This window comes from Condylura cristata, unplaced genomic scaffold (genome assembly GCF_000260355.1).
Source record: "Condylura cristata isolate star-nosed mole 26May11 unplaced genomic scaffold, ConCri1.0 scaffold00014, whole genome shotgun sequence".
Taxonomy (NCBI): domain Eukaryota; kingdom Metazoa; phylum Chordata; class Mammalia; order Eulipotyphla; family Talpidae; genus Condylura; species Condylura cristata.
The window spans coordinates 23,953,183-23,968,632 of record NW_004567115.1 but is presented as its reverse complement, the minus strand read 5'-3'; the positions used below and the strand labels follow the sequence as shown (position 1 = coordinate 23,968,632).

The 15,450-nt window shown below is 35.6% G+C and overlaps 1 protein-coding gene across 1 annotated transcript in view; it reads left to right on the top strand.

The window, feature by feature from the left end:
• Positions 1-15,450, top strand: part of WHSC1L1 (Wolf-Hirschhorn syndrome candidate 1-like 1) — a 99,077-nt gene that overhangs the window by 71,936 nt on the left and 11,691 nt on the right. The window contains exons 15-19 of the mRNA XM_004682249.2: positions 3,879-4,025; positions 7,307-7,463; positions 11,952-12,154; positions 13,097-13,209; positions 14,623-14,892. Of these exons, the coding sequence (XP_004682306.1) occupies positions 3,879-4,025; positions 7,307-7,463; positions 11,952-12,154; positions 13,097-13,209; positions 14,623-14,892 (890 nt within the window). The remainder of the gene's footprint in view (positions 1-3,878; positions 4,026-7,306; positions 7,464-11,951; positions 12,155-13,096; positions 13,210-14,622; positions 14,893-15,450) is intronic.

Here is a 15,450-nt window from a genome sequence, read left to right as displayed (position 1 = left end):
AAGCACATTTATTTTTCAGTTGTTTATGTTGTATTTTATGATGTTTTGGTCTGGCATTGAGGAAGACCTAATGGGATACAGCCAAGGGAACATATGTGGATAGTGTTAGTTAAGAACCAGCAATAGAGACTTCCTTACTTGCCAGCTGTTGATATTTAAATATGCCAAAGACTGATCAAATAAAAATAGCATTGTATCCATGAAGTGGTCAGTGAACTAGAGTTTGTGATAAATATAAAATAGAACTTATTTAGTTGAATATAATACAGAGTATCCAATTTTATCTCAGCTTTATTATAACCAATTTTATGTAGTTAGTATGCAATTTTGAAACCAAATTATATCCCATAATGCAGTTTTCTACACTTCATTTAGAATAAAATATCGGAAAGGGTTTTATGGTTTGTCTAACCTATTGATTATATTTAGACTATATACTGAAGATGAAGAGGGTTTGATTTCAGTTTTGGTTTTCCTTTAGGAGACATTCTTAATTTGGTGAAAGTACTGTAAAGTGTTTTAAAAATAGCATTTAGGTGAATCTTGAATTGTTTTGCTTTTGTATCTTTCATTTAAAAAGTTAATAACCTGCAAAAGTGGGCAATAGAAGATTAAATAAATGGTAGTCCTTTTTGTAGCTGTAGTCCTATTACAGCTTTCAATTAAGGAAGCATTGTGGTAGGTTTGTTTTTGCTTGTTATTGTTTTTTTTTTATTAGAGCACTTAACATTTGTAACCAGCTCTGAAGCCTCATTGGTACATGAAGGAATAGGTCTGAAATGTTTGATACTAACATTGTAACAGGTGGTATAATGTATTGAAATAGTGAAGAGAAATTTAAAAAATCATCATTAGTGTCTTATTGCTGCCCATCCCTAAAAATGTAAGGATGGAAATACTGAATTGACTTTTGAATAGCTAGCTTTAGAGACTTTTAAATGGAAGCATGTCAGTGATAAAGTGTATATCATTTTATAAATATTTTATTCTACCTTTCTGGGCACATTTATTTGCTTTGTGTGTATGAGTATTTGGGGATGTATGTGTGTGGGTTTGTGCATAATTGAACCGACATTTTAAATTCCAAGTTTATAACTATCATGCTGCCTTGCTTTGGAGTATATTCTGAATCAAGTGCCACTAGTATATATTAACCAGTGTTTTCTCTTGCTTTGTTTCATTTAATAATTCAAAAGCCTTTAAAATGGGTATTTTCAAGTTAAGACAAGCCATAAACATCCCATTTTCAAGAACCCTAGTCTTTTTTAGACTAGCCATTTTGTTAAATTTAACTTACAAACCTTGATGAAAAACTTGAAGTAATGTAAATAGAGGGAAAGCATTCATGTTTTAGTAGCAGGATCTATACATGCAGTTATCAGTTTGGCAGCTATTCTGAAGGAGTTACTGTATTTAAATGCCTATTTAAGCAAGATTATTTAATTCTCAAGCATTTTAACTGTAAAACTGCAGTAAACAGAAACTTTTGTTTTCCTTTACAGAATTTTACAGAAATTTATTTTAAATAGATAAAATACTGAGATTTGAGAAGGCTTATTTAAATCAAACTTTTTCAAAAGTACATATGTGTTCATTCATCTTTATTTATAGAGATCTTCAATTTAAAAGAGCTCTAATTGTATTAAATACACACACAAAAAGGGTATTTTAATTATTTATGCTTCAGTATTAGAAAAGTTAGCTTGTTTGCTTTTCTGTCTTTGCCGAGAGGATTTTTTTCCGAATTATTTTAAGTCATTAAGGTAATTATTAAGGACTGATATATCTAGAAATATTTTCAGAAAAGTTTCAAGGCTTCCGCCCTTCCTGGTGGCTCAGAAGTTTTAAAAGTCTCAGTGCTATCAAGGTCTCACCAGCCATTGTGCCATGAGTTCCATCCCTAGCCAGGAAGGGGCACAACAGACCTCCTGTTTCACCTGTTCTGCTTCCCACTCTGTCTCTGGTGAATCCCCCACAGCACCACCACCTCTGACCTATACCCCATTTTTTGTATGCATAAATAAATAAATCTTAAAAAAAAGTTTCATTACAATTGAGATGGAAAAAAATGTACAAAAGGATTTAAAAATAAACTGTTATAAAATTAAAAAAAAAATGTTTCAAGGTTGAGAAGAACATTACTCCTCTCTTCCCCCACTTCCCACTGTGGAAATGTTCAGTCATATTTCAGTTTTATATATATTTGTTACATTTCTTTTCATCTGGAGGGTGGTATGAAATGAAAGTTATATAATATTCTGTGCCTCATTAGTAATGGTAATTTAAAATGAAGGTAGATTAGGGTTTTCTTTTACATTTGAATAATAATAGCAATTTGTTTTGTATCTGTAAATCAAACTCTGCTAGACATCTGAATGAATTGCCACAATTCATTTATTTTATATGAACAAGAACACTAAAGGTCAGTTAATTAATTTACTTGGGGTTATACAAATTGTTAAAAAGAAGGACCAACATTTGTACCTGATCTTTCTTCTTTCAAAACCCTTGTTTTTTTATATAATACTTCTCTCTATTAAATGTATGAAATTCATTCAACAGTATATAACTTTAAGTCTTATGTTATTACCATAAGCAATTTCAAGTTCCATTCTGTCATTTGGGTGAGAGAAATTTCTTGAATCTATCTCAATATACATTAACAACATCCACAGAAAAAAGTAAATAACCCCTTCCTGTTGGCGCAACAGGTTAGGATGCAGCACTGTAAGCAGCCTTTTCAGTGTGAGTTCCACCCGCATCCTGGAGGTGATCCACATGGTGTAGCAGACCTGTCCTGTCTTGCCAGCTGCTCCCCTCAGCAGAGTACTTTATCTGTCTGCCTTTTCTGCTTCCCACTCTGTCTCTGGTGAATTCTCTCACTGTCCTGGCACCTCAGGCCTGTACCCCCAGTTCTGTATGTATAAGTAAAGCATAAGTCTTTAAAAAATAAATAAAATAAAACTTAAAAAAACCTTATCAAAGTGGTCTCTGTAAAACTGTTATTATGATTTGTATTATGAACTCCTAGATCATCATAAACCAGTATGGAGAATTTTCCCTGGTCTCACAGTTCTCCTAGGTTTTGGAGTGGCCTATAACTACACTATAAACTTAATGAAGGGAAGAGTAGACAAGTGGGAATCACAGATGTTATTAGAGCAGGTCTTGTATTTTCCTTCCAAATAGTAGAATTATTGTAATGGTAGACCAAAAGATTGTTTTTATAAGCCCTTAAGATAGTAATCTCTATATCTGGCAGGAAAGATTTTTATGTGGTTTGTATCGCACCAGTAGAGTTCAACAAATTATGACTCTTCTAGACTGTTGTATCACATAAATAGAGAAAAACTTCACTATCTAGCTGAGTAAGCTAGAATGTGAGTATAGTATATTATAAAGGTATGAATAGAGAAGAGGCGAGACTATCCTGCCTTTAGTGCTACTTGATACATTGAAAATAGATTGGGGTCTGTCCCTATTGTTTCATCTAAGTAATTCTTATTTCTAATTAAAAAAAAAAAAGGTGTATAATTTAGTTCACTATATTGTCATCAGAGCAGTTCCAAATATTAAGTAGTATACGTTTGTTTTACATAGGTTGTATTAGTATGACCTCAGATGTAATTTACATCTTCAAATTATTTTGGAGTTTTCTTCTGTGGCGTATAGATTCCTGTGTAGGGATAAGATTTGAGTAGTTTAAACTCCCTTTAATAATTATAGAAAGCCTTTTCTGTCAGATCTTTCTTTTCCTTCATATTCTCCTCCACCCTCAAGTTAAAGCACAGCTACATAATAGGTGTTGGTTTATTTTTTCCTCATGGAATCATGGGTAGTTTCATTGCAGCTCATCTCTTTCTGTTTGTTTCGTATAGGGCTGATAGTTCAGGACCATTCAGACCCCATGTTCAGTTCATATGCCTATAAGTCCCACTACCTACTGAATGAATCAAATCGTGCAGAGTTGATGAAATTACCTATGATTCCTTCTTCGTCAGCTTCCAAAAAGAAATGTGAGAAAGGTAATAATCAAAATAGTTTATCTCTTGCTTTTATTTTTGCATTTCCTATTTTTCTCTCTTTCAATAAAGGGGGGCAAATGTATGCCTGTCAAGCACCATTGTTATTTTTGGTAAATTCTACCTTGGTGGTTGTGACTTTGTCTTCATATGGCTGCAAAATTATTTAAAAGGGCTTAAAATAATTCCATTACTACAAAATTTTATTCTCCTTGAATAAATTTTCACACATTTCATATATCTTTTAAAGTTAAAAGACTGGGCTTTTACTAAATATAAGAGTATTATGAGGACACTTTCTCTTTTGCCTGATGTAGAACTGCCTTTCTTGTTAGGATAGCATAGATGTAATGAAATAACAAGGTTATTAACTAGAAGGAAACAAAGATACTGATACCTAAAATTTGATTTTTAGACACATTCTACATTCGTTCTGTTTTATAAACAGTTTTATTACGAATATATAAAAGCTAGCTGCCCTTCTCTCCAGAGACATTGTGGGCAGCTAGGGCAGATATCCTCCAGTAGTGGACAGTGAAAGGCGGCCTGGCTGAACTGAAGAGTTGCTTATGGGCGATTTATCCATAAAGAACTAAGCCAAAAAGAAAGAAAGAAAAAATAATATATATATATGTGTGTGTGTGTGTGTGTGTGCACATGCGTGCGTGTGTGCTTGTGTGTGTGTGTGCATATATATATATATTATCACAGTTAATTTAATCTATAAAGAAAATCTTGTGTTTAGCTATATAATACCTACTTGAAATAATAGAGAAGTGATTAGCAATAATGTATTATCTGGGGAGTTATGCCAGAGTGTAAAATAAATAACTGGGAAGGTGAAGGCTTTTTCCTGTATATTCCTTTTATGATCTAGGGAACAGAGTCAGAATCTTTAAAGAAAGATTAATTCATACCTAATATTTTAAGGATATTTGAAATGGGCTTTTTATTCAGTTTTGTGTTGCCTGCTTGCTTTATCGTTGTTCTCTATCAGACATCTGAATGGCAACCCATTACTAAAAGAAAGTATAACTAAGCAAGTTGATTAGCACCTGTCGAGAAGTAGGCTAGAGAGAGTTATTGGCATTTTTGTTTTTCATTGAAGTCAGTATGTCACCTTGCTGGTGATACACTACTTCCAAAACAAAGGGGGTATGTAAGGCTGACTAACTCCATAATGCAATGAAATTAGACTACCTGAGGCATTTTAAGAGATACCTTATTTTGCTGCTAGCATCTTTATAAAGTTAATTTAGTTGTTGCCTACTTTGTTTTCAGTACTGAGTATTGACCTTGACATGAACTGAAATTATTTTGAGCCCTCTATTTGCTTAGCTGAACCATATCTTCTCTTGTATCCTAAAGCAGTTTTCTTGCATAGCACCAAGGTGGACTATTCATATTTTTATTTTTCTATTACCCTGTGTATTTTTTGTCAAAAAAATCGTGATGATTTTCACTTATGATTCTGGGTCTGTATTTCCTCTGAAATAAGACTTAAAACTAAAAACTTTAACAATGTTAAAGTAGCCAGCCTGACTTTTCCACATCAGCTCTAATAGGCCCGTGTCCCTTAAAGCTGTTTGCAAAGACAGCAATCCTTATTGGTCACTCCTTTCTGATGGAAAAATTAATTATCTCATTTTACTTAAAACAGAAAAGTTCCCCACCCAGGAGGAAAGCACTCAGGCAGCTAATCTCTAGATTGGAGAATTAAAACAATTAATCCATATTGAAATCTACAGACAAAAAAAAAAATTACTGTTGATTGAAGTAAAAACCTTTAAGCAGAGGAAATATAGTAATTTAATTCATCACTGATTTGTGTATGGATTTTCTTTTTGTTTTTAATGTTAATCAGTTAGATGTTTGAAAGTCTATAGAAAGTCTGAAAAATTGATAGCAAATCCTCAAAAGGTTGGAACATATGATTTGATAAAACTGTATAAAGGACTCAACCTTTTGTGTATGAAACATTAATACTCAAAACACTCATGGATTATAGATCTGATTTTCCAATGGAAAGATGAATTTGTTCTTTGCAGTAACTGTCTTTATTTCATCTTCAGTGGTTACATCTTTCTCCATTACTTGTTGAAATACCTGTTAGAAATATCTAATATCCCCCATTTAAAAATATAACTTTGTTTGCTGCACATGTTTTGTTCTTAATCCAAAGATCATTTTGTGTAATTAAAGAAGATTTTGCTAGGAATCTTAGAAGGCTCTCCTTGTGTGTGGTACTTCATTCTATACTGATAATCACTTAGTTTTATGCTATAAAGCAGTGGTTCTCAATATAAAGTCAGAAAAGACTTGTGTGAACAAAACATTTGAACTTTCATGTCAGAAAATTTAGGTGAATCACACATTTGTACAAAATTAGGTCTGTATAATTTTTTTATATTTGGCTATAATTTTAACGATTAAATGTGATAATACTAGTTTTTGAAGTCAGAAGCTCTGATTGGCAGTTACATTTTTCTTTGATTAACATAAGAGAAACTAATTGTTACTTTTAAAATGCATGGATTTTGGTTTGCAGAGTTTTTGGCTGATAAAATACTTGAAAACATAGGTTCATAAAGTTGATAAGATATTAAAAAACACATAGGTCCATATGAGTGGAAAGGGAGCCCTTGGTGATAAAGTTTCAAACCACTGCTGTATAGCTGATTTGATTTTTATCTTCACCGAAAAGGTAATGATAATGTAATGACCAACTCGACAAAATACAAAATACAATTCCTTTGCTTTTATTGTATTCTTTTATGGAAAGAAAAAAGTGCTGATCAATCTATTGGCTATATTTTCATTCTTGCTAATTTTGTTATAAAGGGATTTAGTTAACTGTAGCACTGGATTAAAATACAAAGATGACCATGACTTACTTTCTTTGTTTTCAAGGAGCAAAGAAAGTAAGTAGCTACATATTTATTTGAAAAATCTGCTCTCAAGTCTACTTGGTCTAAAGATTTTATGCCTCAATTTTGTCATGTTGAGTTTTAGCTGTCCAGATTTTAGAGTGGTAAAGAATACGTAATATTTTTGTGCTACTCCAGAACTTTACGTTTTGGACGCTAAAGCCCCCAAAAGGGACTGAAGTAGTTAAATCTGTTCAGTTGCTTTCTATTTTAATCCATCACTATAGATATGACTCAATCCCTTTGTTATTTCCCTCCAATTTGAGTCAAATTTAAGGCACTTCAAAGATAACTTTGTCCTCTTTCTTTTTCTCTTTCCTTTTTTCTCAGTTATTAAGACTATTTATTTGTTTCAAGGTGGAAGACTGCTCTGCTGTGAATCGTGCCCAGCTTCCTTCCACCCGGAATGCCTGAGCATAGAAATGCCAGAAGGCTGCTGGAATTGTAATGACTGTAAAGCTGGCAAGAAACTACATTACAAGCAGATTGTTTGGGTCAAATTGGGAAATTACAGGCAAGTTTTTCCAAGGGCAAAGAGGAAGTATTCAATCATTGTTCACACAAGGCTCATAATCATTTTTTTAAAAAAGATTTATTTATTTATGCATACAAGAACTGTGGTATAGGCCAGAGGTGCGGATGATGAGACGATTCACCAGAGACAGAGTGGGGAGCAGAACAGGCAGATCTACTGAAATATACTGCTGAGGGGAGCAGAGGGTGGGTCAGGAGAGGTCTTCCGCACCATGTGGGTCACCTCTCTAGTCGTGGGTCAAACTCATGCAGCAGTGGCTGCAGATAGCATCATAGTGCTGTGATTTGTCCTGTTGCACGACCAGGGATGGCCCTACGCTAATAGTTTTATGCCAAATGGATAGAAGATGAGTAGAACAGCAGATAGCTCCGTCCTTAAATAAAAGAAGCATTTTAAGTGTGGGTTTTGGAGGATTGGGAAGGTTATGTTTTTAGATTTTTTTGTCTTTTGATTGGTTAATTTTTTCTCTAACAGTTATTTTATACTGATTAATTATGGGCTACTCAATTTTGGAATAAAGGGTCTTATGTGGATAGTAAGGGATATTTTCTTGTGTCCTAATTGGATTTATATTAATTTCTGATTTCTAATATAATTGAGAATTTATATCCTGGCCAAAATAGCTCTTCCATTTTAGTTCTAGATAGAAGCTGTAAGCTATGCAAAGAGAGGAGAGCTTTTAGAATTTATAGAGAGATTATTTTATTATATTAGGAGCCTTTATTTCTTAAGGGACTGAAGTAAGAAATATCTGGGATTGCTGTATTTTGAATAAAACTTCTTCCTTTAAGAAGCTTTCTTTTAATATATCTTCATCGAAGAAGTAGCAGTTATTTGAAATTTTTTATGCTCCATATTTTGAAACTGCTTATCATTTTACTAAGAATATAGATACAGTTCACAACAGAGTTCTGTTTTTAATTAGAATCATAAGTAAAATGTATTTCCATAGAATTTCAAATGTGCTGTAACTTTTTTTTAGTAAGTGCTATGTCATGTTCTCAGGGTTAAATTATTCTGCGTGGCTACTTGTTTTAATTTCAAAAAGCTTCATTTTCAGTTGAGCTAGGGGCAGTAGTGGGATTGGAAGCCACTACTACCCCTGCACTGTTTTTTTGCATGTGTGTGTTTTTTCAAAGATTTATTTAGTTATGCGTACAGAACTGGGGTACAGGCCAGAGGTGCTGGGGTGGTGAGAGGATTCACCAGAGACAGAGGGGGGAGCAGCGGGTGGGTCAGGAGAGGTCTGCTGCAATGTTGGTCACCTCCGGGGTGGGTTATCGAACTCACACTGAAGTGGCTGCAGCCAGCTTGCAGTGCTGCGTCCTAACTCGTTGCGCCACCAGGGAGGGCCCTGTGTGTGCTTTTTACACATCTTACTGTAACCTCCAAATTATGAGAAATAAAACTGACAGTTTCAGTACATAAATAGTTTCATACTGATACTGTATGGCAAAAAAGATCAAGTTTTAAAAGGCAAATATTAAACCAGGAGAAAATATTTGCTCTTCTACTTTCAATAAGAAAAGATTAAATACCTTACTTAGAAAAATGAGCAAAGAGGAAAAAGAGCCAGTTTGCAAAAAGAATACCAAATAGAAAATGAACATAAGAAAATGCTCAGCTTTACAAATAGTAAATATTTACATTAAAAACAGGAGTGCTTTTTTTTTTTTGGCTTGTTTTTCAATTCACAGATTAGCAAAGATTTAAAAGAGTTAATAATTTTATGAACAGGGGAGAGCATGAAGAAATAAGTCCTACCTTTATGGCACTCTGATGTCATATATCAGAATTATAACTTCCTGTGCCCTTTGATGTCAAGGAATTTAAGGGTAAAAAAATTGGACTTGCAGGCAAAAATGTAGGTCTAGGGATGTCCACTGCAGTATTATTTCTAATTGTGCAAATTTGAAATAACCCAAATGCTCAGTCACTGGGGGATTTGTCAAATAAATTATAGTGTATTCATATTGTAGTACACCTTAAAGCCAATAAAGGCTAATGCAGTTTATATAGTAATGTTACAGGGCAACCCCAAAGTGAAATGGGTTGCCTGAGGACCCCCTGGTGAGCAGGGGTTAAAATCTCAGCGCTGTCAGGCTAATCAACAGCCACTGCATTATGAATTCTACCCCAGGCCAGGGAACTAACCCACAGGGTACAGCAGACCTTTGCTGTCTCACCCACTGCTTCCTTCAACAGTGTATTTCAGTAGATCTGCCTGTTCTGCTCCCCATTCTGTCTCTGGTGAATCCTTTCAACCCCTGTCCCTCTGACCAGCACCCCAGTTCTTCTGCACATAAATAAATGAAAACAAATCTTTTTAAAAATTGAGACATAATTGACATGTATATATATTAGTAGCAGTTGTTCACCATGATTTGATATTTGTATATACTGTGAAATGATTACCATGATAAGTTTAGTTAAGGTGTTTTACTATATTTGTTGCAATTTTTTTTTCTTGTGATGAGAAATTTTAAGATCTACTTTTCAGCAACTTTTAAATATCTAATACAGTATTGTTAACTATAGCTACCATATTATATGATACATATTTTCTTTTTTTTTTAAAGATTTATTTGTTTATGCATACAGAACTGGGGTACAGGCCAGAGGCTCAGGGGCGGCGAGAGGCTTCACCAGAGACAGAGTGGGGAGCAGAACAGGCAGATGGACGAAATACACCACTGAGGGGGGCAGCGGGCAGGACAGGAGAGGTCTGCTGCGCCATTTGGGTCACCTCTGGGGCAGGAATCATGCTGAAGTGGCTTTAACTTCTTAGTGCTGTGCTTTAACCTGCTGTGCCACCAGGGAAGGTCCAATACATATTTTCTTTTAAAAAAATAATATGAAAATATCTTTGACTTAGTTTTATTATTTAAAATTTAATCACATATTTGAAAGAAACCCAAAGCAGTGGTCTAGTTCATAATCAAATTTTAAAGGTAGATCAGATTCTTCTTGTATGTTTTGGAAAGACTTCTATCAAGAACTAATTGTTAATATTCCCTTCCAGTTAGACCCAACTGGGCCACGTGAAACTGTTTCAATAACTAGTTAACTCAGTGTGAAGCTTCCTGAGGAGTTAGAATTTGGAACAACTAGTGGTAGAATATATGCCTCTTCCTAGCTGATCTGGTGAATGCAGTCATCATGTACATACTTTACATGCCTTGAGGTGACAGAATAATCATTTCCTAGACTACTTTACAGGAAACCAATGAGTTGTTTAAAGATTTATTTATTTCTACATACAGAATTGAAATTTTGTGAAATGATTACCATGATAAGAATTGGGGTTCAAGTGAGAGGATTCACCAGAGATAGAGTGGGGAGCAGAACAGGCAGATTAATGAAGTACTCTGCTGGGGGGAGTAGCAGGCAGGTCAGGAGAGGTCTGCTGTGCTGTGTGGGTCACCTCCCTGGCCATGGCTCGAACTTGTGCTGAAGTGGCTGTGGCTTAACAGTGCTGTGCTTTAACCCATTTCACCACCAGGGAGTGCCCCTTGTATTAATAATTTAAGCATTCTCTCTTAACCATGTTTTAGATTAGTTTTTACATGGATAGTAGGGTGACTTTTGTGTGTTCAGGTTCTGCACTATGAATGAAGGAAGGTGATTCCTTCATTTATCCTCTAAATATAACTTTTCATAAAGTAAATGGTTTTACTAAACATGTAAAATATACAAAGTGAAAAAAATTTAAGTCTTTGTATATTTACTATTCATATTATTGACTTTACATACTGAAGATGCTTACCCTTCAATTCCTGATTTGCTAAAAATTAACAGTTCCTCAGAGATGTTTTCATTTAGTAGCAATTCAACCATCACTGCATGAAATAATTGTTTTTATCATGTCCAAATCCCATGTTTGTTATGATCTAAGATGAGAGCTAGTGTTGACCCTGGTTGATTAATTAGGAAATACTAATTTGAATGACAGTGATCTTTATTTTTTTCCATAGCATCAGTTTATTCTTAAAAAAGTCTCATGACTACTAGAAATAAGTTTTTGCACAATGAAAGATGTTCTTGCTATTAAGAATATCAAGTTTGGAGAAAAGGATGACTTTTTCTAGGATTGAAATTGGGTTTGGAATAGTATTAGTAATTCTCTAATTCTTAGGTTGTGTTGTAGGTTCACTGTTATTATGCCTTATGACACATTTTTATAATGTTATTTTGTAAATATCAAATATTTGTTTAAAGAAAGAAACTAGGTCAGGTGCTTAGGACTGACTAATCTATGTTCACTGTTAAGTCATTCAACATGTTTTTAAGCTATATGCCATTTGGGCAGAATTAATGACAGACAGGTATTTTGTGTCCTTAGAATCTGAATGGGAAAAAAAAGAATCTAAATGAAAATTAAAAAGTACAAAACCTTCCCCCTCGGCCCCTTTCTGGCAGCCAGATAGAGAATAGTGTGATTTTTTTCATCCTCTTGCTTTTTTTCAGGTGGTGGCCAGCAGAGATCTGCAATCCCAGGTCCGTGCCACTGAACATCCAAGGCCTTAAGCATGACTTGGGGGACTTTCCTGTGTTCTTCTTTGGTTCTCATGACTACTATTGGGTGCACCAGGGTAGAGTATTCCCTTATGTCGAAGGAGACAAAAGTTTTGCTGAAGGACAGACAAGTATTAATAAAACCTTCAAAAAAGGTAAGTTGGATGCTATTTACAGTGGGCTCAAAACTGAGTCTCCAGGATTGGTTTTTTGAAATTTCCTGATGTGCATGGCATGTTTTGGTATTGGAGAATTTCTACCAGGGATTATGATGCAGATTTTCTTTTCTTTTTTTTTTTAATGCATGTAAGAATTGGGGTATAGGTCAGATGTGAGGGATGAGAGGATTCACCTGAGATAGGGTGGGGAGCAGAACTGGCAGATGTACTGAAATATACTGCTGAGAGGAGCAGGAGACATCTGATGCAACATGTGTGTCACCTCCCTGTCTGGGCATCCAACTCCAGCTGCAGTTGGCTTCATATTGCTGCATTTTAATCTGTTGTGCCACCAGGGAGGGTCCTATGATGCAGATTTTCAATCACATTAAAATTATACAAGAATTCAGCCAATTAAAAATAATACATACTTTGCTATTATATGAAAAGTATTTTAGTGATCTTTCTACAGACTTAGAGATAATTCTGGGATTAGTTTTCTTAATCAAGTGAAGCTCTTTTGCCACAGAAGAGGAGTAAAACCTTCCTATGATAAACCTTACAAGTGTTTGTACAACAAGTTGCCAGGAAGTTCGACTTTGTAGGTAAGAGGAAAAATGAATTGTAAGTCTAGTACCAAGTAAAAAACTGCTCTTTAGTTCATTTGGAAGCCTCTGATCATTGAAATAGGACCGCTTCTCTGAGGCAGCAGCTGGTAGAGCATAGTAGGTTTCAATTATAAATGAGATAAATCCTACTTTGAACTATTTACCTTATTCTGGTAGAAATGGCTGTTTCCAGAATATAATTTTAAAAAGAAAATATCAGACCAGACCAGTGCATTGTGAAAGCAGCATGAAAACATTTTCCAACAGGTTTTGTTTTATTTGTTTTTGGCTTTTTTTGGTATTTATGTACTTTCTTTGGTCTTGTTGGCAGCACTGGAGGAAGCTGCAAAGCGTTTCCAAGAATTGAAAGCACAAAGAGAGAGTAAAGAAGCATTGGAGATTGAAAAAAACTCAAGAAAACCTCCTCCTTACAAACACATCAAAGTAAGATTTTTACCCATGAAAACACTAGTATTTGACAGGAAAGATGAAATGCATTACTCTCGTGGTAGTTAGAAGCTCCTTTTTGATTTGTGGAAACGCTGGTTAATTATCACCTAGTCTTCTGTAAAACAACTGAGAGCAATTTTTAAAAGCATCAGATGGAAGCTATAGCTGTTTTCCTATAATGGCTTTTTTTTTTTTTAAAGATTTATTTATTTATGTACACAGAACTGGGGTATAGGCCAGAGGTGCAGGGGTGGTGAGAGGATTCACCAGAGACAGTGGGGAGCAGAACAGGCCTACTGATGAAGTACACTGCTGAGGGGAGCAGTGGGCAGCCGGTCAGAAGAGGTCTGCCTGCATGTGGATCACCTCCGGGGCAGGGATTGAACTCATTAGCTTCTTAGTGCTGCACCACCAGGGAGGGCCCCCTATGATGATGTTTTTAAGAAACCTGGTCAAGTCAAAGAGCAAACTGTTTAATGTTATTTTGGGGTTCTGCATCCAATCCAGTGGGGGTGGGGGGGGCAAGGTAGGGAGGGGTGTGTTCCTCCAGGAAATTCTTAGACATCAGCAGGATGTCTGAGAATTCTACTCAATTCTGACATTATATCCCTGGAGGTAGTATCAGATAACATCTCTCATCTTACAAGATTCCCCCTCTTCTACCCACTCCAGCTGCCAGTAGCCAGTAGAAGTTTGGATTTTCCCTTGTGCTGTGCTCTGGGCACAACAGCTTCCCAGCATTCCATGTGTTCATCAACCCAGAAACTCTCTGAACCCTTCTGAGTTTTCAAAACATAGGCCTAATCAATTAAATCACTGGCAGGTGGTGATTGAGTCCCTTCCCTGGAAATCAGAGGAATGCATAAAGTTACAGCCCTGAAATCGGGTTGGTTCCCTTCAAACAGCTCCCCAGCTCCTACCCCAACCCCACCACCCCAGGTGTAATCCAAAAGTCACTTAACAAAGGATGGTCCCATTACTCTTTATCACTCAGGACATTATAGAATTAAGGAAGCCAGGAATCCTGGACTAAAGATTAAAATGACCAAAATACATTTCTTAGAAATAATAGTATCACCAATGTGAAATTTTATTCTTGTCAACAGGATTATCCTACACTAAATATGAATATAGATATTTAATCCCTTTCTTCCAGAGAGCCCACAGTTGTTTTCAGTTATGAAATTTTCATTAAGGAGGAAAAACACAAGATAAATGAGAATTTACAACAGGTTTTGATATTTTTGTCAACTAAAAAGATAGTTATTTTTCCTAGTTTGTTGATGAGGAAATGAAAACTAAGACCCTTTCACAACAAAAGGCAGAAGTATGGCCACGAATAAGAATAATACCGGCATTTCTAATGTCCTGGTGCTAATTCCTCTTACTTCTGGGTTTGTTTCCTAGGCTAACAAGGTTATAGGAAAAGTCCAGATCCATGTTGCAGACCTATCAGAGATTCCCCGTTGCAACTGCAAGCCTGCTGATGAGAACCCTTGTGGCTTAGAATCTGAGTGCCTGAACAGAATGTTGCAGTATGAGTGTCACCCACAGGTATGCCCAGCTGGAGATCGATGCCAGAACCAGTGCTTTACAAAGAGGCTCTACCCTGATGCAGAAATCATCAAAACAGAGCGAAGAGGCTGGGGCCTCAGGACTAAAAGGAGCATTAAGAAGGTAATGTGAGCCGGGGGCAGTGTGGAGGTTTGTGCAGTGGGTGGTGGGTAGACCAGAACGATGCCTCTTAGAGATGCTTCAGCAGGGTAAATCACATAGGAAACTATGGTAACCTTTCAAAGTTATCACTTGGCACTTCTTGAGCAAAGAAACTCTAGTAAGGGTTAGTAATAAAATACACAAAATTTATTAGATAAGGGATGTTGGACATTCTCTGTTTGAAATTATTTTTTTACTTGCTAAGCAAACTAGATTAAAAGACAGTAAAGGTAAAGTTAGTGTACTATGATAGAGACTAGCAAACCTGGGACTTTGCTCCAACATCATAATTCACTGGTCATGAACTCATTACCCAGTCCCTAACTGCCCTGAGCCTCATCTCATGTTCCTCATCTCTGAAATGGACATTATAATCCCTGTGCTAACGCTGTAAAGAAAAAATAAGGCTATTAAAGTGAAAAGCTGTTAACAGGGATTGCTATTTTAAATCAATTGGTTAAGAAAGACCTGAGAAAGCTGCTTGCTTTTGTACAGTCAACAGGAAGACATACACTTTGG